The sequence below is a fragment of the Ovis aries genome, chromosome 11 (genome assembly GCF_016772045.2).
Source record: "Ovis aries strain OAR_USU_Benz2616 breed Rambouillet chromosome 11, ARS-UI_Ramb_v3.0, whole genome shotgun sequence".
Classification (NCBI taxonomy): domain Eukaryota; kingdom Metazoa; phylum Chordata; class Mammalia; order Artiodactyla; family Bovidae; genus Ovis; species Ovis aries.
The window spans coordinates 46,681,640-46,705,808 of record NC_056064.1 but is presented as its reverse complement, the minus strand read 5'-3'; the positions used below and the strand labels follow the sequence as shown (position 1 = coordinate 46,705,808).

Here is a 24,169-nt window from a genome sequence, read left to right as displayed (position 1 = left end):
CAGTAGTAACAGATGTCAAAGTGGTGGGAAACAGGCCATGCAAGGCATTATGTGCCATTATAAACACTTGTGAGCAGGGGAGTGGCATGCCTGGACTTAAGCTCCAATGGGATCACTCTGATCTGCTAAGAACAAAGGCAGACGCTAACAGTTCAGGTAGGAGGCTGCCACCATGATCTCAGTGGGAGACGAGATTTGAGTGGTCATCGTTAAGGGCAGGAGAAGCGGCAGGATTCTGAATATATTTTGAAGGTAAAATCAGTAGACTTGCTGATGGATTCAGAATTAGGATATAAAATAAAGAGATAAGACTAGAATGACTCCAGGATTTTTGAACAATTGTAAGCTGAGAGCTGATAACTACTGAGATGTGGAAGAAATGGGGTTTGGAATGGGGGAACAAAGTGAAGAATTCAGCTTCGGTTGTGTTAAATTTGGTATGCCTATTAGACACAGACAACTGACTACATAGGTCCAGAATTCAGGGAAGGGCTCTGGGCTGCAGATGTAAATTTGGAAGTCTTCTGAGTATAGGTGATGATTGAAAGTAAGAAACTAAACGAGACTCTCCTTACTGAAAGATGGTATACAAGAGGACTGAAGACTGAGCCCTGAGGCACTCCAATATTTGGAGATCCAGGAAATGAAGAAGAACCAAAAGGGCAGAAGCAAAGAAAAGACCATGTGCTTAGAGAAGGGACTGATCAACTGCAGCTAATGAATTATATTGAATAAGTTCTGAGAACTGATTGCCAGACTTAGCAACGTGGAGATAACAGGTATTCTTGTTAGAAGTTCCTCTGAAACACTGTGGAAGGACACTGCTTCCAGATTTTTGCAATTTATAAACAATACAATAATCTTTGTGTAGTTCATGGGAATGGAATTTCAGGACCCAAGGATACGTAAACTTAACACTGAGATATACTGTCAACTTGTACAACTGACTGTACCAATTTATACATACACATAGCACTGTATGTGTATCTAAACCACTACCTGTACCAAGAATCACCAAGTTTACTAGTCCTTGTCAATTTGATAAGTTATTTTATTTTGCATTTCTCTATATCTAAAGTTAACCAATTTTCCACATTTAGACATTTGTCCTTTTTTTCCCCTGTTAAAACTGCCTGTTCATAGCCTTTGCCTTTTATTTTTTTTAAAGGAAACGCTTGTCTCTATTAACCAACATTTGTTAAGCTAACTTTTTTGCTTTTCTCCTTTTTTATCTCCCTGTTTATATCCCAGTTGGAACTGCAGAGAAGCAAAGAGAAACAGAACTATATCAAAGCTTCTAGGCCTTTGGTTTTTATACTATATTTCCATGTTCCTTCTTCAGATGTGATTACCATATTACTCCTCTATAAGAAGGTATTCCAAAGCAAAGAGATGCTGGGCCATCATGGTGGCAGTGGAGATGGTGAGAGATGGTCAGATTCTAGATATAAGTATGTTTTCTGATAGATTAGATGTAGAATATGAGGAAAAAAGGAGGCATTAAAGATAAAGCCACATGTATTAGTTCTCTATTGCTCAGCAATAAATTACCCCCAAACTTAAAGAACTGTGAGGTAATACATGGGTACTGTTTTAAGCTGAGGAAGGAAAGAATGAGAGAAGGAAGGAAGGGCAGAAGGGATTCAAATAATACACAATGATCCCTATCTAATTATTTTATTATTTTTATCTTCTTTCCTTAAGACACCCACCATTTCATGGCCTTTTTTAATACAATCATGCGTGGGTTAATCCCAGAGATTATAGAGATTTATTTGCTCAGAAACCATGGAGGAAATAAGGAGGAAACAGATTACTAGAGAAAATGAACCAGTAACAGAGAAAGAAACGTTGATCAAGGTATTGTTAGCTCTGAAGAAGGCCCCTAAAAATGGAAGGATAGGGCAATGGGGCTTTCTGTTGCTTTACTGCATCACTGAAAACAAACAGGTCCTTGGAAGAGTAAAGAAACCAAGAAAAGCAACAACTTTTAAGTCAAACTGCATTTTAACTTGGCAAATAAACAAATGGGGTCAAACATTTATAATAATCAAATTCCTGTTCTTCAAGGAAGAAGAAGTAAGCTGAAAGGAACAAACAGGTAGCCAAATAGTCTTGGAAAAGCAACTGTGCTAATACTCTGAAGAAATGAGAGAAAGCAAGCATGCAGGCTGTCCAGATACCATAGAGGGGAAAATGACTAGTAAGCGTGCCTGTCCCCACACTAATATTTTATTAACTTGACTATTACTTCAAATAAGTGATGGTTGGAGTCTGGAGATTTTATTTTTAATTTGTAATGGAATTTAATCTGTATTTTCTGTTCTTTGTCAACCTAAGGTTGTGTTTTCCATCCCACAGGACACTCAGACTTTGATAAAGCAGTCTCTCTCAGTGCCTTGAGCCAAGCGGGGCCGAGCACAAGCACACATCTTTACAGGTAACACAGAGTTAGAAATCATCATCTCTCACCAAAATCCTTACTCAAACTCCATCTCAGCTCCAGGAAAACAAGGATGTGCATAAACGCAGCCTCAGTACTCACTGAAACAAAAGTGAAGCAGAGGCCAGCTCCCCTCTGTGCCAGCTGCTCTGTGTCGAGCCGAGGTTTTGCCAGCATCACTGACATAAGTGTTGGCAGGGCAGACTGCTCCTCTGACACCTCCTTTGTAGCGCTGCCATCTAAACCATAGAGAGGCTGTTCTACTCGCCGCTGGAAAACATGAAAGAACACACACAAATTACATGACAAAGAAAATATCTGATACTGCCAAAACGTGCAACAGATTAAAACACAGTTATCAGATTTAAGGACTTAAAAAAAAAACCCTCTGAAAACAAATATGGAGAGTACAGTAACATTATCACTGGATCTTAGTACATTTTAATGGTTCTATATTTACAGAACTCTGAATCTGCAGGTTACTTTGTAGAGTTCAACAAATAATTTCATTATACCCTCAATTCTACAAGGAAATGCTATTTCTAACCTCTAGGTTAATAAAGATTAAGGCATTTGGCCCCTACTTACTTCACTCTCTATTCTATTCTATTACCATATTATACCCATATGCAAAATATAAAATAAATACAAACAAAAGAATAATATACCACAATTATGTATGGTTTATTAAATGTAAAATGTAAGGATAGTTCATTATTCTATCTACTAATGTAATTCACTACATTAATGTTGGTGTGGGAGGGCAGAGAATCAAGATTCTTTCCTTTAGATGCAAAAAGATTTGCACATTGTTGGGCAATACTTAAAAAAACTACAGGATTCCATTTATAATTCAACAGAGTATTTTTTCAGAAATAAACATAACTGTAATTAATGGTGCTATACTTGAGATACCTTCATTAAAATTAGGAACTAAATAGGGGTTAACACATTAATATCACAGTCATTCAACATTATCATAGAATTTTTAGCCAAAGTGATAAGGAAAACAATATGAGGTATAAACACTGGAAAATATCAAACATTAGAAAGTGTCAATTTTGGATGATATAACTATTCACAAAGGAATCCAAACAAATCAACTGAAAAACAACAAATAAGAGTTTAGTAAGATGGCCAAATATAAAAAAAATACACAAAAATCAGTAACTTCCCCATATATCAACAACTTGATTATAATCAGAACAAGCAGCATCAGGAAAAAATCAGATTCAAAATTATCTGTAAAATACTTAGAAGGAAACAATATGCAGATTACACGTAAAACAAAAACTATAGCTCACTGACAAACATAAAAGACAACCAACGTTAAATGGCAAAACACTATGCTCCTGAGTTCAAATTTTATATATGTCAAATCTCACTAAAAGCCAGTGCGTAGGGCTTTTTGTGTATTTTTGCTTCTGTTTTTGCAAGAAAAGGTGTTGTGGTAGTACAGCGATCGATCATCTAGATTCTCCTCTGCTCTTTGGGGAGATTGTTTCTATGGATTTTCACATTTTAGTTCTGAGGTCCACTTGGAAAAATAATCAAAATTAGCCATGTAATTTTTGATAAAGGGTACCAGGGAAACCTGACCAGCTATTAAAACTTACTGCAAAGCAACACTGGCCTCTCTGGTGGCTCAGTGTTTAAGAATCTACCTGCCAGTGCAGGAGACAACCCTGGCTTGGGATGATCCCGAGAAGGAAATGACAACACACTCCAATATTCTTGCTTGGGAAACCCCATGGACATAGGAGAGCCCGGTGGGCTCCAGTACAATGGGGTTGCAAAGACTTGGACGTGACTTAGTGACTAAACAAGAAGAACAAAGCAACATTAACCAAATAAGCATAATACTGGTAAAGGAACAAGCAGACTAACCAGTGGCACAGAAAAATCAGAAAGAGCCCCATATAAAACGGATGTATAATCTGTGATTATATTGCATTTCTAATTAGTGGGAATTTTATTACAAAGATGATAGGATATGTACATAGATATTAGACAAAAGGAAAAGTACATTACTTCCTTATAGTATACATAAAAATTATAAGAAAATATAAACAAATGCTATTATGACTTTCTAGTGGTGAGGGCTTTTTAAACATAACATTAAAAACACAAACCATATAGGAACATCTAAGAATAAGACAAAACTAGTAATAAGTCATGAAGAGAAAAACATTGATAAGTTTGATCACTTCTAATTTTTTGACTTCGGAATGGTGCAAGTGGACATAAACAAGTTAAAAAACAAATTATAAAGAGGCAGAAAATATTCACACCATAAGTGACAATGAGCTAACAATCTTAATAAATAATGTGTTCCTACCCATCAGCAAGACAAAGCAAATACTTGAATAAATAGGCAAAGGAACTGAATAAGCATTAAAAGAGAAATCCAAAAGGCCACTAAACATATGAAAAGATGTTTAATATCACTGATGAAGAAATGCAATTTAAAACAAGGTATTTTTCTCACTAGCAAAGACTATTATGTAAAATTCAGTATTAGAAGGATAGGAAGAAATTGGGACTCTCAAACTGCTGATGACCTGCTAGCAATTATGTGATGATTTTTCATTTTATTTATTTTAAACTGATGCATAGTTGATTTATAATGCTATGTTAGTTTCAGGTATACAGAAAAGTGATTCAGTTATATTTATGTAACTGAACACATATTTTCTTTCTCAGATTCTTTTCCTTTATAAGTTATTATAAAATATGAATACAGTTGCCTGTTCTATACAGTAAGTCCTTGTTGGCTATTATTTTATATATAGTAGTATATATATTAATATGTTAATTTCAAACTCCTATACATCCACCCTTTCCCCTGTATAACCGTAAGTTTGTTTTCTATGTCTGTGGGTCTATTTCTATTTTATAAATAAGTTTATTTGTATCATTTTTTAAGATCCCGATATAAGTGATTTTATATGGTATTCGCCATTCTCTGTCTGGCTTGCTTCACTTAGTATGATAATCTCTAGGTCCATTCGTGTTGCTGCAAATGGCACCATTTCATTCTTTTTAATGGCTGAGTAATATTCCAGTGGATGTGTGTACACACACCGTATCTTCTTTATCCATTCATGTGATGACATTTTAAAGTGTGCATATTCTTTGACTTGGGAACTAACCTTTGGAAATTTATCCAAAAAAAACAAATGCATAAGCACAGATGTACAAACAAGGATATTCATTACAGCATTACTAGAGAATACAAAATATTTAAGTCTATCGTCTAGATAAATTTATACAATGGAAATGAGGGAATCTGCTATATGAACATACATGTATACATATATGCCCACTAAACTCTTTAATAATAGCTCTTGTGGAAAGGACTTTATATTTTACCACTTCTGAATTATTGGACTTTCATAATCAGCATGTATCCCTTTATCAGGGAAAACTAACATTTTCACTTTAGAAAATACAAGTAAAACAGACTAATCAAAGTGATCTGGAAAAAAGAATTTATAGTTTTTTTTTTAATCTATGAGTAAAAGCCACACCTCCTTAAAAACAACATTCTTATCCCATCCAATAAATTTAAATGTAGGCTCCAGAATACCTGTACCACTTAACAACAATAATCTCACTACCTGGCACAGTGTTATCACTGAAGCTACAATATTAAAACAAATCATTCTGTCATACATTCAATAATTATTTGCCAAGGGCTTAAAAGATCTTTAAATATCTCTGGAAATACAGCAGGTTGGGATGTTTGTACCAACATTCCTTTAGAAAACAACTATAAAGACAGGACAAAATGTTTTTTTAAAAAGATATTAAAAGCATTGAAAAGCTGACAAAATAGTAGGGATTTGTCATGACAAAATCTAACGGAAATGAGGAACACAAAACAGGTAGTAAAAGAAGCATCAAAGTCACATTTGCCCTCAGAACACCTTAAGATCTTGACTTTCCAATCCCTGGGCACCATGCTGCCAAGTGGATAATCATAGGCCAAAGCCCATCCAGCTTAGGACGCTCAATATGAGCGTCCTTCCCACTTTAAGCTGTACTTTCAAAGGGTTAAAACATCAGGGAAAAATGTAAGCCAGAAGAAATAGTTCTCCCGCCCTCCAGGACCTGCAACAGTTGCCTTGGCCATGCAGGGGGTGCCAGCTCTCCTGAGAAAAGTTAATACAATCCAAATCAATACTGCTTGTCTGGTTGAAAGAAACTATCTAGCAAGTCAAACAAACAGAGCAAGCCGCAAATTCACGAGTTTGTAGAGACTGGTAGACTCTCTAGACACTCGAGAGAAGTAAACAAAAATTCTCCCTGGAGAGACCTATCTTCATCTTAGACCTCAAAGAAATCTCACCAATAATTTTTCAAGTACAATGAGCAGCACACAGACAATCAAAGCATAAAAGAAATAAAGACGTGAGCAACAACTAGGAAAAATAAGATATAGCAGAAACAGATTTTTTTAAAACTTCAAATACAAAAATTAACAGATTTAAAACAACTATGTCTACCAGATTACTCAAGAAATAAAAGACAGTCTGACTATATCTGCAGGGAACATAAAATAACAAAAATTAAGAATCCAATGCAGCAAATTAGATACACCAAAACAGAGAATTTGAGAACTGAAAGGCAAGAAACTATCCAGAATGGAGCACAGAGACCAAAAGAAAAAGAAAAAAGAAATGAAGGGGCATGGTGATAAAGTGAGACAGTCTAACATGGTTCACTGAAATTTTATAGAAGAACGAAAAAGAGAACAGAACTGAGATAGAGACAATGGCTAATAACTATTCAGAAATGGTACAAGACAGCAACCCACAAATACCAGAAGCCCAACAAATCACATGGAAGAGAAATAAAAGGATGTCTCACAGCAAAACCGCACAACACCACAAAGTAAAGCAGCCTGGGGCTTGGGGGGAGAAGGGTAGGTGTGGGTAGGGGAAGCAGAGCAGTTTCTTTCAAAGAAATAACAGGTAAATGAAAACTATTTTCTCAGTTGTAACAAGGGGAACCAAAAAAATGCTAACGATATACCTAACTGTGTGTGGGGGAAAAAAAAACAATCTAGATATATACACAGCATAAATATCTTTCAAGAATAAGGGCAAAATAAAGTTATTTCAGCAAACAAAAACCTAGAGAGTTAACCCCCAGCAGATAAATACTGTATTAAGGACTATGGAAGGCAGAAGTAGTCCACTCTTTCACTTCCACTTCTTCCCTAAAGTGGAAGGTGTGATATGTAAAAAGGGAAGAAGTACAAAGAAGGAGGTAAATAAGTACATGGACAAATCTAAATGAACACTGACAGCATAATAATGTTCTGTGAGAGATATATATATATATTTTAAGGCAAAATATAAACCTATACCACCACCACCAAGGCAGTAGCACAGAAATGGAATCAAAGTTATCATGTAACTAGGCTACTGTTAACATCAAACTCTGGCACATTAAAGACACCTGTGGTAACTTCTAAGAGAAACACCACACAGGATCTACCTACTAGTGGAGGAGAAAAGCATGAAATCATTTTTGAATACAAATGAAAACAAGAATTGAAGGAAACAGTAACATAGAACAGGCAAGAAATAGGCAACAACAGATGCATTAAAAGCCAGAATATTTAAAACCAACATAAGGATTGTTTATTAATGTAAACAGAATAAATATTGAAGTTTAAAAAAGATTTTTTTTTTTGACCATGCCACACAGCTTGCAGGATCTTAATTCCCCAACCAGGGATCAAATCTAGGCCCCAGCAGTGAAAGTGCTGACTCCTAACCACTGGATCACTAGGTAATTCCCTTAAAAAAGATTTTAGACTGAATAAAGAAAAAAATTTCAACTATGTATTTGTCAGATATACTGAAAACATAATAAATGAAAAGCTGACAATATAAAAACAGAAATATTTACACTAGGCAGTGGTTTGAATATACTAATATCAGATAAACTGCATTAAGAGCAAAAAGTATCAGGAGAAATACAGAGAATCACTTAGTAATACATAAAGCAAAAATATAAATACAGGAAGAAACAAAGTAGACCCATAATCATGACAGTCATGATTACCTCTCTTAGTAATTGACAGAACAAACAGCCAAAAGTCAGAATACAGAAGATTTAAACATGGTGATTAAATGCCATGATTAACAAAACTGTCATAATGACAACACTATAAAGAAAAGCAAACGATAATCACAAAAATTAGAACAGTGGTTGTTTCTAGAGTATTGGGAGGGAGTTGTGATCAGGGAAGGTTTCCAGGGTGCTGGAAATATTTTACTTTCTGACCTAAGTAATGATTAATGGAGTTAACTTCATAATGACTGCCTGGAAATATTTTTTTATGAAGGATCAGACGGAAATATTTTAGGCTTTCCAGGCAACATAGCTCTGTGACATATTCTTCTTTGTCTCTACAACTCAAAAAATCTAAAAATCATTCTCGACCTGACAGTTGTAGGCTGTAGTTTACCAACTCCTGAACTCACAGGCTCAGGGTTTGTGTACTTTTCTCTATTTAACAAAAAATATAGAAGAATCACTTAGGAGGGGAAAAAGCTAAAATAATTCTTTATCTGTTCTTCTATTCTTCTCTTTCAACAAATAGTCTTGAGTTCCCACTGTGTACCCAACACTGTTTTGGGTGTTAGAGACTAAACACGGAACAAGATCTCTCTTCTATGTCAAGGAGTGAGGGAAACAGTTAAAGTGATTACACCTTTATGTAACAAACAGTGTAAGAGATGGAAATAGTAGTAAATAAAACAAAGGTCCAGTTCTCTTGGGATTAACATTCTGGTGGGAGATGATGGGCAACAAACTAACTGTATACTTAAAAATTAAGATATGTAAATTAAATAAAAATAAAATTATGCCACACAATGACGACAGTGAATGATCTAGAACACACAACATGGATGACTTTCACCAAAGTAATGTTGAATGAAAGAAACTAGACACCAGGGTATATTATATACTGTGTGATTCCTTTTATACACTGTATAAAAACAAAAAAACCCTCTTCTATGCTACTACTAGAAGTTAGGACAGTAGCTATCCCCAATTGCAGGGAGGGGGCTAATAAATGGAAGGGAATATAAGGGACTTTCTGGAGGGGCTGGTATTTTGTTTCTTGTACTAGTACAGTTGGTGAACATTCATTAAGCTGTAGATGTACATGTATACTCTTTTATATGTATAAATATGAATCAATAAAAATTTAAATATATATATCAAATTTTAAATACATATGCCAGATAGTAATAACTAAGAATTAGAGCAGGATTAGGGGAAAGAGTTACAAGGTGAGAGGGACTGTTATTCAAAGAAGTTGGCCAGGAGAGACCTCTCTTGACAAGGTCATTTTTGAGCAACAGTCTGATGAAGGACTTGCTCATCACGCTATTCTTGGAAGAAGAAATAGCAGGTACAAAGGCGCTGAAGTAGAGTGCTTCAGAGTGTTTACAGAACTTCCAGGAGGCCAGTGCGGCTTGAGTGGCATGAGGAAGAAGGGGAGCAGATGGAGTCAGATGATGTGGGGAGCAAAGATTATGTAGGAGCTTCTAGACCATGTAAGCCTAGAACAGTCTGGACAAGCCCCTGGCCAGTTCTGAATAGGATCTGACTTAAATTTTTCACAGAATCATTCTGGCTACTTACTATATTGAAAGTAGGTGAGACACAGGCAGAAACAAGGACACTACTTTAGAGACTGATCAGAGAATCAAGTGAACAGAAAAGAGGGTGGATTTGGGTATTTTTTTAAAAGAAAATAGGACTTTGATGGATGAGATATGGGGCATGAAGTCATGATCTGAAAAACTGGACACAGTAAACTGTCACCTACAGGGACAGGGTAGACTGCAAAAAGAGCAATTTGTTGTGCTAGTGGATTTTTTAAAATTATTTATCTATCTTTTCTGGCTGCTCTGGGTCTTCATCGCTGTATGCAGGCTTCTCATTGAAGCGGCTTCTCTTGCTGCAGAGCACGGGCTCTGGGGTGCGCAGGCTCAGTAGCTGTGGCGCACGATCTTAGTTGCTCTGTGGCACGTGGAGTCTTCCCAGACCAGGGATCGAACCCACGGTCCCTGCACTGGCAGGCAGATTCCCAACCACTGGACCACCAGGGAAGTCCTACTTCCCTGGGAAAGATGTTTTTTTAAGCTACTCATTTAGTTATATAAACAGAAATGGCAAGGAGAGGTGCACATGTAATTTTCAGGGAAATCGATGCCCAAGTAAAGGGCTTGCCAGTTCATGCATCCTAAAAGGCAGATATGGATAAGAACACAAGTAACCTGGTAGAGCTGGCAGAGGCACATGGGAAAGTTCTCTTTTGATTGCTTCTATTTTCCTAGTAAAATAAAAAAGTAAAGTCATCAGTTGAGAGAGTAGAGAGGAAGGAATTGCTGCTGGAAGATTGCAGGAAATGACAAAAATACAAAATATTCATCTAGGAGGGTGAATTAACTATGGAAATATAATAGGACTGGCAGCAACTCAGAGGCTCATGAGGTTGGTGGTCACGAACTTAAAGTGAGATCAGCCAGCATGGGTATATGTGCTTTCCTCTAACCAGGCTGAACTGCTTAGATACAGGCAAGGAAAAAGTGGAAAATTAGATTTAATCAGGGCTGAGTTTTTTTCAGGCAAGTATAATGGAGAGAGTGGGGAAAGGGAATCGAAGGATATACACAAATCAGTTGATTGTAACAATGAAGCACAGAATCTAAGACAGGAGGATAAAATGCAATGGAAAAAGGAAATTAAGGTTGGTTTCTATTTTAACAACCAAGACATACTTAGACTTGCACGATCATGAGGCCCAGCCACCATGCCCAGAGGTGGCAGGACTGTCAGTGGATCACTTGAGTACCTCTCTCTTGTCTTCACTTAAGACCTGACTTAAATGGACACATGATAGATGGGTGGTCACATTACTGAAAACCAAATGAAAAAAAAACCTTTTTCAGGCAGAAAAGAGTAGTAAGACAACAAAATTCTACAAATCATATTTGTCCCAAATAGGTCATTCTGCAATCCCATTTAACATTTTAAAACATGTAACTGGTTTAAAACAATAAAAATACAGATCTAAGTCTCCTCAAAAGTTAGCTAACAAACCTCAACCTAACATATCTACACATTGAACATTTACAATATTTTTAAATATAGCAATGATGACAAAGTAATAGAAAAAATTTCAAGCTGAATACATTTTCCTAAGTGCTTTACTAATTATAATCACCCTAATGAACGCATGTTTTCATGAGACAGAAGAGGAAAGAAAGACATTTTTAAATACTTTAACAATCCAGAGACTTTACTTAAGAAAAAAAGCAATATTAATCAAGTCTGCTGAGGCAGAGAAAAGCAACTTTCCGAAACAGAGACCTAGGATGAAAACTTCTGGTCTTCCTTTTCCCTAAGATCTCACAGCAATACCTGAGGCATCAAGGGACATAATACACTCTTATGTACAGGGTTCTCATATGGTATCAACAAATCAGCCAAAGGCACTTGAGGGAACTGACATAAAATCCTACATGAGCTGGTTCAGGGATTCTCAACTTTGGCACTAGTACCATTCTGGACTGGATCATTCTTTGTTGTGGGCGCCTATCCTGTGCGTGGCAGGATGTACACCAGCATCCCTGACCTCTTCCCAGCAGATGCCTATGGCATCATTCTACCTACCCTCTAGTTCTGACCAAAAATTACTTCAACATTGCCAAATGTCCCCTGAGGGGATAAACTACCCTGGCCTGAGAACCACTAACTTGGCTGTGATGTTTTTATAGAGTTTCAGATCTCACTCACAGGCAGAGAACAAACCTATCCCAAATCTGTGCAGCATTAGCTTGCTACTACATCACTGAGCAAGCCATACAATTAATTCAAATACCAGGAGCTGATCAAAATTTTTTGAAAGGAATTAAACTACAGGAATATGTATGTCCGGCCAGGATAAAAACCTAATGTTTGGACGGGAACCCCCTTTCTTGATAGAACAATGAGCTGCAGGCCTAGAAGTAATCGATTTATACCGGGAGAACAGGATCAGCTCTTATAAAATGTAAGCTGACTGATACAGATTTGAATCTAAGTTAAGTGATTCACAGGCAATGCTATGAACGTTTCTCCTTAAGACTTCACCCCCCTTGGGTAATTAATGGAAGAGAAACTTTGCTTGAGTGTTCCTGGGCTTCTTGGTCTCCTACAACAGGTGTCACATTTCTCCAGGTGAATGCTTACCGGTAAGGGATTGGATAAGGAATGTTGCGGTGAGGATCGTGCAACTGGTGGAACACTTCTGCCAGGGCTGGTTCCTGGCCCGCTTCCCCCAGCAAACTGGCCAACAGGGAAAAATGGATATGAATAATTCACAACAGTACTATGCTTCAGATAAGGAGAGTAAAAGATTAATACACAAACAGGTCTTAATCATATATGGTCCCTTTAAGTCTACACATTTTAATCTAGAGAAAATGCCATGTAAGTCAAATTCTGCTATCTTTTCAATGAGATTTTAACAAGAAGCTCCAGCAGAAATGTACCAAGATATAAGGAAAACATGGCTAGAAACCTGAAGGTACACATGTTTTGAAAAGACATAAGAGAAGAATGTTTTCCCTTCTTGTCTCAAAATACATGAAGCAGGAATACAGTGTATGTTAGTGTCCCCTTCAGCAACCACTAAGGATAGGCTGGTGAGCTCACTATAGGTTCCACTGGACTACAGGCAGAGGACAAAAGAAGAGTCCAAGTCATTCCACTTCAACCTTTCTAAGACACAAAACCTAGTCTGGCCAAGAAAACAATCACCTCATTTGTGAATTTTTATATCATCACAGACAAGACACATCATGAACAAATTTAAATTTAGGAAGTCAGCAGCTGTTTCCTCTTATAGAGATGGAGCAACATCAGGCTGATGAAGGTGGGGAGGAAGGGGAGGAGAGCACAGTAAAGGCAATATATTCCTTTCTAAAGCTTTAAATGAATGAAAAGATTTAGGTTCTTTTTTTTTTTAAGTCACTATAGATTTCTTTTTCCAAAAATTTAACTTACCTCAAAGTAATCACTAATTTTATGTCCCCTAGGAGTGCCTTTCCCTGAAAATAAAACCAAAGTAAGTATAGTTTTTCCAGTAACACAAGTAAACCATCATTTGCTAAAGTGTATTATATATTCAATGACTGCCTATGCTGTTACCAATTCAAATGTCAACTTTACTTTTAACAAATGAGCCAAAATACCTGTTTCCTAAGAACAGAAGACAGTTTCCACCACAAAATAAAACACTGAAATAAGCAGTGAAAGAAAGAACTTTTCATAGCTTGCTTTCCTTTAAGATTCACTATGCTTTCTTTTACAAGAACACTAACAAAGCTTATGCCACAACTGTGAATCAAAATAAAACTAAACTATAAACTATACCCCCAACTAAGAGGATAAAAAAATTCAAAACAAATTCATCAGAACTAAATGATTTATTCTATTTCACAAGTAAATTTATGTGACCTTGTTACTTTGGGAAAATTTTCTCCCACAAAAGTAAAAAATGATTTGCAGATTAAAAGATACAAAATGGGGGGAGGGGCCCTTTCGTTTCTTGGAAGCTCTTCCATTTCATTTATTCTTTCTTTAATTATTTAAAGAAATCTGGCATTATGACCATCATACTCACAGATTTATTCCACTGGGCGCCAATTATTCAACTGAGTAACTGACATGGAAGAAGGGTATGTAAAAGGACAGCCACGTACATGCAACCATTTCTGCTTGCCTATTATTAACAAACCACTGATCTAGTGCAAGACATAGTTAAAACTGCTATGCAATCTCTTTTCTGTACAATAAATGCTTATTCTGAAGATAAATCCATGGCGAGAAGACTATTAACTTACAACAGGGAAAACTAGAGTCCCCACAGAACTGACACTGTTTTGTCAAGTGTGTATCGAATGGCAAGTCTATAGTAAATAGCCGGATACTCCCTTAAGGAATGCAAATCTCCACTGTTAGGAATCCCTGTACACAAACTAATTAGTGTGAACTGGAAGTTTTATACTAAGTACATAAGAATTTATATTTTTACTGGTGTGAAATTATTACTACCTTGGCTAGTTTCATATGGTTCAGCTTTTCTTTTCCGGTTTCGCTGGTCATTCTGTTTTTTCTCAGGAGTCTGTTAAATACCATATACATCACAATTAGCATTTTGTTAAATTTTTCACGTTATGAAAATTAGAGTGTACATTAAAAATATAAAATTTATAAGGAGAATTAACTGGCTCACAAGTCCTAAACGAGTGTCCTACTCTTAGAGCAGGGTCATAGAAAGAATATAAGATCTGAAATCAAACCATTTATTCAATTTTTGGCCAAGTGCTTAAAATATCAGAGCTTTAATTTACTTATCTGTAAATCAGGGTTGCTGCAAAAGCTTAAATGAGCTATTTTATAAAGCACAAATGTAGTACAAGCATCTAGCATAAGGTAGGCTCTCAAATAGCATTTTTTTCTTTTCGAGGCCATGCCATGCAACTTGTGGGATAGTAGTTCCCTGATCAGGGATTGAAAATCCAGATACCAGCAGTGAAAGCGCTGAGTCCTAATCATTGGACCACCAGGGAATCCCATATTTCTACTTTAAAAGAGCTTAAATCTAAATTTTTTTTCCAAAAAGGAAATATCTGCATGATCAGTCAACTGACTATTCAAAGTCTTATCTAAGTGCAAAGTAAGCGGTTATATATTCAGCTAGGTTATTTGCCTTTAAAAAATAAAAAACTTCAAATTTTGTTACTGTAGTCTTTCAGGCCACAATGACTCACTCTGGTGAAGTACTAAGAAGTGCTAAAATTCCAGGACACCTAGACTAACTCAGCTACAACTGCAGATTTCTACCTTTTCTTCATTACTATGGTTACAGTAATAAAAACCCATCAGGGCCACATGGCAACTGTGCAGACACAACGAGCACACAACTCTAAGGGGAATCATTCACACAAACCCTAACAGGACCCGAGTCTGCAGTGCTATGGTTTAACCCAGATCTTCAGTGTGGGAATATGAGCAGTCTTGCGATGGATGTGGCTTCTTACCTCTACTTCTTTATCACTCAAGGACCCCACGCTGCACAAGCTCTGGTTGGAAGACTCACTATTGAGTGGCCCCTGAAAAGAAAAAAACAAAAAGGAATCAAAAGAAACTAAGATGACAGGAAAAATGAGGAAGAAGCCATGTGATTGTGATATCTAGGTCAAGTCAAAGAAACCAAGAAGTAACTGCAACACCTCTGAGCCAACTTGAAAAGAACTCCATCCATCATATAGTAGAGGGCACTCATGTTAAAATTCTCTACCTAATGTTATTTTCATTTCCTTTATAAACTCTGAACTCTTGTGCAAACTTTCCCCTTCTAGAGTACTTCCACCTGGAGCAAGTTCATTCTTTAAGGAAAACAAGCAAGGGAAAAACGATTCTCGTGATTCTTGTATCTTACAGTCGCTATCTGAAAGTTATGTTAAGGGTATGCCAAGGGTTCCTCATGAGGGGGTGGTCAGAGACCATAATGAAGCAAACACTTTCTCAAATCATGCTTTAAAGAGACTGCCAGCTCAAAAAACAGTTATAAAAGACTGACCTCTAAGCCTAACAGTGTGAGGATCTCTGCTAGCCTGCTGCTCAGAGAAACTGATGAAAATTATTTTTTAAAACCACCATTCAAAGCCTCTGACAATGGTCCCTAAGGGCAAAGAGCTAATGAAGAAACAACCATTCAATAAAATCCACGAAAATTTAGCCTGCAAGGTGACAGTCTGTGGTACCTGAACTAAGATCACGCTTTTCTTCCCATACCCCACCCTCCCGTCTCAGCAGGATTCCAGACTGCTGCAGGCAAGAGCACAAGCCCCCTCCTTCCCCCAGCTCTCAGTCAAGGGCTTCCTTCCTGAGAGGAGCAGAACTTCAGGCTTCTCATTTCGTCCCCAGCACTCTGTCACTGAAGCTAAGTCCCAGCCAAGTACATCAAAGACAGGAAGCTGCCATCTGCCTAACAATGACTTGTGGAAGGGAGGCTCTGCCTTAGCTTCATACACTGAGAATACTGAAACTCCAACAGGCCTCTCGCTCAGCTCATAAGGTAGTGGTTCCACATCACGAGAGACAAGCTGCTTGCTGTGTGCACCCCATCTATACCTCCGCTCCTGGTATTCAGTTCCTAGAGGCTGAATGTCAGTCACAGAAAAGTGTTACTCATTGTCCCCACCCCCAACACCAGAACCCTGGCTTAGATATTTTGCTGGGGGTAAAAATCTACAGATATTCAATGGAGACTGTGGCAAAAGGCAAGTGGGAAAATAGTTGTGTAATGAAGATACAGCCTAGACTGTAGGTCAGTTAGTTAGAAAGAGAGAACCAAGGAATAAAGCCCCACCAGGGAGAAGTCATCCTGCAGTCAGAACGAATGGCAAACATTCATCAAACAGGTATGATTAAATCAAATCCCTTACAATTATATAGTGGAACTGAGAAATAGATTCAAGGGATTAGATCTGATAGACAGAGTGCCTGATGAACTGTGGACGGAGGTTCGTGACACTGTACAGGAGACAGGGATCAAGACCATCCCCATGGAAAAGAGATGCAAAAAGGCAAAATGGCTGTCTGAGCAGGCCTTACAAATAGCTGTGAAAAGAAGAGAGGCGAAAAACAAAGGAGAAAAGGAAAGATATACCCATTTGAATGCAAAGTTCCAAAGAATAGCAAGGAGAAAAAGACTTCCTCTGCGATCAGTGCGAAGAAATACAGGAAAACAATAGAATGGGAAAGACAAGATATCTTTAAGAAAATTAGAAATACCAAGGGAACATTTTATGCAAAGACAGGCTCAATAAAGGACAGCAATGGTATGGACCTAACAGAAGCAAAAATTATTAAGAAGAGGTGGCAGGAATACACAGAAGAACTATACAAAAAAGATCTTCAAGACCCAGATAATCACGATGGTGTGATCACTCACCTAGAGCCAGACATCCTGGAATGTGAAGTCAAGTGGGCCTTAGGAAGCATGACTATGAACAAAGCTAGTAAAGGTGATGGAATTCCAGAGGAGCTCTCTCAAATCCTGAAAGACGATGCTGTGAAAGTGCTGCACTCAATATGCCAGCAAATTTGGAAAACTCAGCAGTGGCCACAGGCCTGGAAAAGGTCAGTTTTCATTCCAATCCCAAACAAAGGCAATGCCAAAAATGCTCAAACTACCTCACAATTGCACTCATCTCACATGCTAGTAAAGTAAAGCTCAAAGTTCTCCAAGCCAGGCTTTAACAGTACGTGAACCGTTAACTTCCAGATGTTCAAGCTGGTTTTAGAAAAGGCAGAGAAACCAGAGATCAAATCACCAACATCTGCTGGATCATCAAAAAAGCAAGAGAGTTCCAGAAAAAAACATCTATTTCTGCTTTATTGACTATGCCAAAGCCTTTGACTGTGTGGATCACCACAAACTGTGGAAAATTCTTAAGGAGATGGGAATACTAGACCACCTGACCTGCCTCTTGAGAAATCTGTATGTAGGTCAGGAAGCAACAGTTAGAACTGGACGTGGAACAAGAGACTGGTTCCAAATAGGAAAGGAGTACGTCAAGGCTATATATTGTTACTCTGCTTATTTAACTTATATGCAGAGTACATTATGAGAAACGCTGGGCTGGATGAAGCACAAGCTGGAATCAAGATTGCCGGGAGAAATATCAATAACCTCAGATATGCAGATGACACCACCCTTATGGCAGAAAGCGAACTAAAGAGCCACTTGATGAAAGGAGAGTGAAAAAGTTGGCTTAAAGCTCAACATTCAGAAAAGTAAGATCATGGCATCTGGTCTCATCACTTCAGGGCAAATAGATGGGGAAGCAGCGGACACAGTGGCTGACTTTATTTTTCTGGGATCCAAAATCACTGCAGATGGTAACTGAAGCCATGAAATTAAAAGACGCTTACTCCTTGGGAGGAAAGTTATGACCAACCTAGAGAGAATATTAAAAAGCAGAGACATTACTTTGCCAACAAAGGTCTGTCTAGTCAAGGCTATGGTTTTTCCTGTGGTCATGTCTGGATGTGAGAGCTGCACTATAAAGAAAGCTGAGCACCGAAGAATTGATGCTTTTGAACTGTGGTGTTGGAGAAGACTCTTGAGAGTCCCTTGGACTGCAAAGAGATCCAACCAGGCCATCCCAAAGGAAATTAGTCCTGAATATTCAATGGAAGGACTGATGCTGAAGCTGTAACTCCAATACTTTGGCCACCTGATGCGAAGAGCTGACTCATTTGAAAAGACCCTGACACTGGGAAAGATTGAAGGAGAGAGAAGAAGGGGACGACAGAGGATGAGATGGCTGGATGGCGTCACCAGCTCAAAGGACATCAGTTTGAGGGAACTCCGGGAGTATGTGATGGAGAGGGAGGCCTGGAGTGCTGCAGTCCATAGGGTCGGACACAACTGAGTGACTGAACTGAACTGAACTGAGAGGGGCGCAAGAGAAGAAGTGAACTGACAGAAGAAATAATTAGCAAACTGGAAGACAGGTCAAAAGAGATTATGCAAGCTGAAAAATAAACAAACAATAAAAAGAAAAGAAGAAGAAAAATGAACAGAGCTTCAAAGAAATGTGGAATATTGTTAAGTACATCACCATGTACATAATTGGGATACCCAAAGGAGAGGAGAGCAAGGAAGGAGCAGAAAAAACTTTTTGAAGAAATTGTCTGAAATTTTCTCAGATTATTAAAAAATAATATAATAACTTACTGACACAAGAAGCTTGAAAAACTCCAAGCAGGACAAACACAAAAGGCCTCATAAACAAACATACTATAGGAAAAATATTCGAAGGAAGGTAAAGAAAAAGAGAAAATCTTAAAAGCAGAAATGTAACACATTACTTACAAGGGAATCCAAGTAAGATTAACAGCTGATTTCTGAGCAAAAACAATCAAAGCCAAAAGGCAGCAGGATAATATATTCAAAGTGCGAGTTTGGAGGCAGGGAGTGTTGGGTCAGCCAGCACTCATACATTGAGCCAAGTGTTCTTCCAAAATGAAAGCAAAGGAAGGAGTTCTTAGATAAATAAAAAAGAAACTTCATCAACCCAACAAAAGGGCAACTACAAACAAACCCTACAGTTCACATCATAATTAGCAGTTAAACACTGGAAGCTTTCTCCTAAGACCCAAAACAAGGCAAGGATGTTTGTTCTCACCCACATATTCAACACTATACTAGAAGTTCTAGGCAGGCAATTATACCTCCCCCCCAAAAAAAAGTAATAATAATAATAAAAATAAATAAGGCATTCAGATTGAAAAGGAAGAATTAAAACTATGCTATTCCCAGAAGATATACTATAAAACCAAAAAGGATCCACTAAAATACTACCTAAACCAACAAGCTCACAAAGATTGTAGGATACAAGATCAATATACAAAAATCTGTTTTACAATTTATATAATCCAGCAATGAATAATTTGAAATGAAATTAAGAAAACAATTCACATTAGCATCAAAGAGAATAAACTACCTAGATATAAACAAAAGAAATAAAAACATACTCTAAACACTACCTAAAAAACTACTGCAAGAAATTAAAAATCTAAATAAATGAAAAAACATCCCATGTTCATGAACTGGAATACTTAACACTGTCAGGATAGCAGTTCTCTCTCAGCTGATCTATAGATTCAATGGAATCCCCAGTAGAAATCCAGCTGACTTCTTTGTAGAAACTGACAAGCTGATTCTAAAATTCATAGAGAATGGGGACTTTCTGGGAAGTCCAGTAGTTAAGACTCCATACTTCCACTACAAGGGACACAGATTCCACCCCTGGTCAGGGAACTAAGATTCTACATGCTGTGTTGTGTGGCTCCCACCCTCAAAAAAAAAAAAAAAATGGAATTATAAAGGACCAAAAGAACCCTGAAAAAGAAGGTGACTTTTTCCTGACTTCCAAGACTTACTACAAACGAAACTAATCAAGACAGTGTAGCACTGACATAAAGATGGACCAATGGAAAAGAACTGAGAGGTCAGGGAGAAATCCATAATCTATGGTCAAATGATTATTGACAAAGGCGCCAACACCATTCAATAGGGGAAAGAATAGCCCTTTGAACAAAGGGTGCTGAGACAACTGGATAGCCACAGGCAAAACAATGAGGATAAACTCCTACTTCACACCATATAAAAATTAACTCAAAATGGTTCAAGAACTGAAACCAGTAGCTAAAACCACACAATTCTTAGATGAAAGGGGTAAATCTTCACAACCTCAACTGAGCAAAGAATTCTTAGACATGACACTTAAAGTGCCAACAACAAAAGAAAAAAAAAGATAAATTAGACTTTTTAAAAATTAAAAATGTTTGTGGGGCTTCCCAGGTGGCACTAGTGGTAAAGAACCCGCCTGCTGACTCCAGTATTCTTGCCTGGAGAATTTCATGGACAGCGGAGCCCGGTGGGTTACAGTCCACAGGGTCACAAAGAGTCAGACACGACTGAAGGGGCTGAGCACACATGGTTGAAAGGACACTATTAACAAAGACAACCTACAAGATGGAAGATATTTGCAAATCATATATTTGAAAAGGTACTGGCATGCTATATAAAGAACTCTTATAGTTCAGAAATAAAGACAGATAATCCAATATAAAATGGGCAAAAGGTCTAAACAGACATTTCTCCAAAGATGAGATACAAATGACCAATAAGCACATGAAGAGAAGCTCAACATCATTAGCCAATGGGGAAATAAAAATCAAAACCAAAATGTGGTACCCCTTCACACCTACCAGGATGGATAGATTCACAAGGACAATAAGAAGTGCTGGCAATAATATGGAGAAACTGGAACCCACAAACACTGCTGGTAGCAACATAAAATGGTGCAGTTGCTTTCAAAAGCAGTTGGGCAGTTACTCAATTAAACACAGTTACATATGACCCAGAATGCTACGCCTAGAAACATATTGAAGAGAAATAAAAACATGTACACCCACAGACTTGGACACAAATTTTCACAGCAGCATTACTGACAAAAGTCAAAAGGTGAAAACAATCCAGATATCCATCAACTAATAAATGGATACATGAAATATGATATATCCATACAATGGAATATTATTTGACCATAAAATGGAATCCAGAACTGATACATGCTACAGTATAAATGAACCTTGGAAACATTTTGCTGAGTTAAAGAAGCCAGTTACAACAGACCAAATATCAAATGATTCTACTCATGTGAAAACTCAGAACAGGGAAATCTAAGACAGAAAGCAAAGCATAGTTGCTTAGGGGAAGGGTTGAGGGACATAGGGTGCTATCTAAAGGGTATGGGATTTCTTTTTGAGGTGATAAAAATATTCTAAAGCTGACTTTGTTGATGGTTGTACTTATCTCTAAATATATTAAAAACCAATGAACTCTGCAATTTAAATGGGTGAACTGTATGGCATATGAATAACATCTCAATAAGGCTATATAAAAAAATAAGTTACTAGGCTTAGAGTCAATTTACATTCATTTCAGGGTATTCTTTTCACTGTATCCTTAAAGTATTATTTTTAAATTGTAATCAACACAATATATCAGAGAGCTTCATAGTGAGATGCTTGTAAAACTGCAAAGAAAAAAAAAAAAAAGGGAAACTAGGAAGAAGAAATAAAACCAAGTATTCCCAGTGACATAAATCAATCAAGGACTTATTCCTTTAATGATATAATAGTGTTCCATGATGTTTTATAAAAGCTTTACTTAAGAATTCTATAATAATTTAAATTGAATCTTTCTATGCCTAAATGTTAAAAATATTCTGTTTATGAATTATCTTTATTGTAACTTTCAAGAAGTATTTTACGTCCCTTGGATAGTAATAAAATCATATACTATTAACATTATTTTAAGCATTCATTTTACCCACCAACTATCTCTCACTTTCAAAAGGCAATGGCAAATGGGTTGAATATAGGCAAAAGAGAACTGAAGAACATGTTTTTTTTGTTGTTTTTTAGCAATTATGATATGAACTGTAAAGTGTATGTAACAGTGGTGTACACTGTAGTGTCTGAAATGTCAAAGCAATAGGCACAAGGATCCTTGTGGTTCCTGGAGTATGTGCAGCTACCCAAAAGAAAAACAGGATTAAGAATCATTAAATCCTCCCTTTCCTTGTTCTTTTCTAAAGCACAGCATCCTAAATTATTATAAAATCATTAGAGTAAATTTAATTAGCAGGGATAAATGACACACATTCCCTGTTCTAAAACAGCTTACTGTCTAGTAAGAGAGCTAACCAAAGGCTTTCAAGCAAACAATGTTATCTTTCAAAAATGTAGCTATCATTAAAAAACCAACAAAAAAGGCAGGAAAAAACTGAACTAAACTAGAGAAGGATAAAAAGGCATGACAAAATTCAATGTATGATCCTTGATTTGACCATGGATTGTAAAACAAAGCAAAAGCAAAACCAAATAAAGGACATTATTGGGACAAAAGCAGAAGTTGAATATGGACTATATAATGGATAATTAAGTTCCAATCTATTATTATCTGCCCCTCAATTGTAAACTCTCTCATTTGTTGTATCTTTTTACTAAGGTGCTTTACGAGTTTTGTGTGAGTACAAAAACCGCTTTGAGGGCATCCTCCACATTCAGGGGTTAAGGAGCAATCAATCCCAAGGGAATTTTAATGGTCACCTCTGCTAATGCCTTACAACATTCACCAGTTCTAAATATATTAATACATTAGTTTTCTGGCCCAGGATTTCCACACAAAGCTGGAGTTTCCATTTCTTGTGGCTTTTAACAGCCACAAGCCAAAGTTAAACAGTTCTCTTCCATCCTATGTCCTGGACTGGTGGACAGTTTTATTAGTCCTAATTCAAAGACAAGTATGCCCCTTCCCAATCCCCAGCTTTAGACAGTTCCAGTTCAAGCCTCTGGCCTCAATTATTATCCCTAGGGAAACACTAAGCCTAAAGACATAAAAGCTCATGGGTTACTAAAGTTTAACTCATTCACCACTGTGACATCTTTGTCTTCATCTCCCAAGTTAGAATAACTAGGATTCAATTTTTCCTATTTTTCTCATACTGCTGACATTCAGGAATTATATAATTTTCATATATTTCATTTAGCCAATTACTGAGTTGTTATTCATCCTAATCATCTGTTTGTTCCTCTTGACTTCCTTATCTAGATATAAATCATAGTAGTTATAAATAATAAGTTTATGTATTCCTGGTGGCTCAGAGGGTAAAGCGTCTGCATGCAATGCAGGAGACCTGAGTTTGATCCCTGGGTTGGGAAGATCCCTTGGAGAAGGGAACAGCTACCCACTCCAGTATTCTTGTCTGGAAAAATCCCATGGACGGAGAAGCCTGGTAGCCACAGTCCATGGGGTTGCAAAGAGTCGGACATGACTGAGCAACTTCACTTTCACTTTTCCACAGTTTATACCTCTTGTTTCTCAGTTTACTGCTTTGAATAAAACAACATAAATAATCACCATAAAGAACACTGTTGGGCTTCCCTGGTGGCACAATGGTAAAGAATCCACCCACCAACGCAGGAGACACAGGTTTGGTCAATGATCCAGCAAGATCTCATGCCGAAGAGCAACTGAGCCTGTGCACCACAACTATT

The 24,169-nt window shown here is 37.3% G+C and overlaps 1 protein-coding gene across 13 annotated transcripts in view; it reads right to left on the bottom strand.

The window, feature by feature from the left end:
• The window catches only part of TLK2 (tousled like kinase 2), a 123,450-nt gene that overhangs the window by 60,492 nt on the left and 38,789 nt on the right, over window positions 1–24,169 (bottom strand). For 7 of the 13 annotated variants that reach the window (XM_060395755.1, XM_060395756.1, XM_015098856.3 and 4 more), the window contains exons 3-7: window positions 15,565–15,636; window positions 14,576–14,645; window positions 13,526–13,569; window positions 12,710–12,805; window positions 2,546–2,713 (exon numbers count right to left, since the gene is read on the bottom strand). In XM_060395755.1, the coding sequence (XP_060251738.1) occupies window positions 2,546–2,713; window positions 12,710–12,805; window positions 13,526–13,569; window positions 14,576–14,645; window positions 15,565–15,636 (450 nt within the window). The remainder of the gene's footprint in view (window positions 1–2,545; window positions 2,714–12,709; window positions 12,806–13,525; window positions 13,570–14,575; window positions 14,646–15,564; window positions 15,637–24,169) is intronic. The other 6 variants (XM_060395760.1, XM_060395757.1, XM_060395759.1 and 3 more) reach the window with 1 other exon arrangement.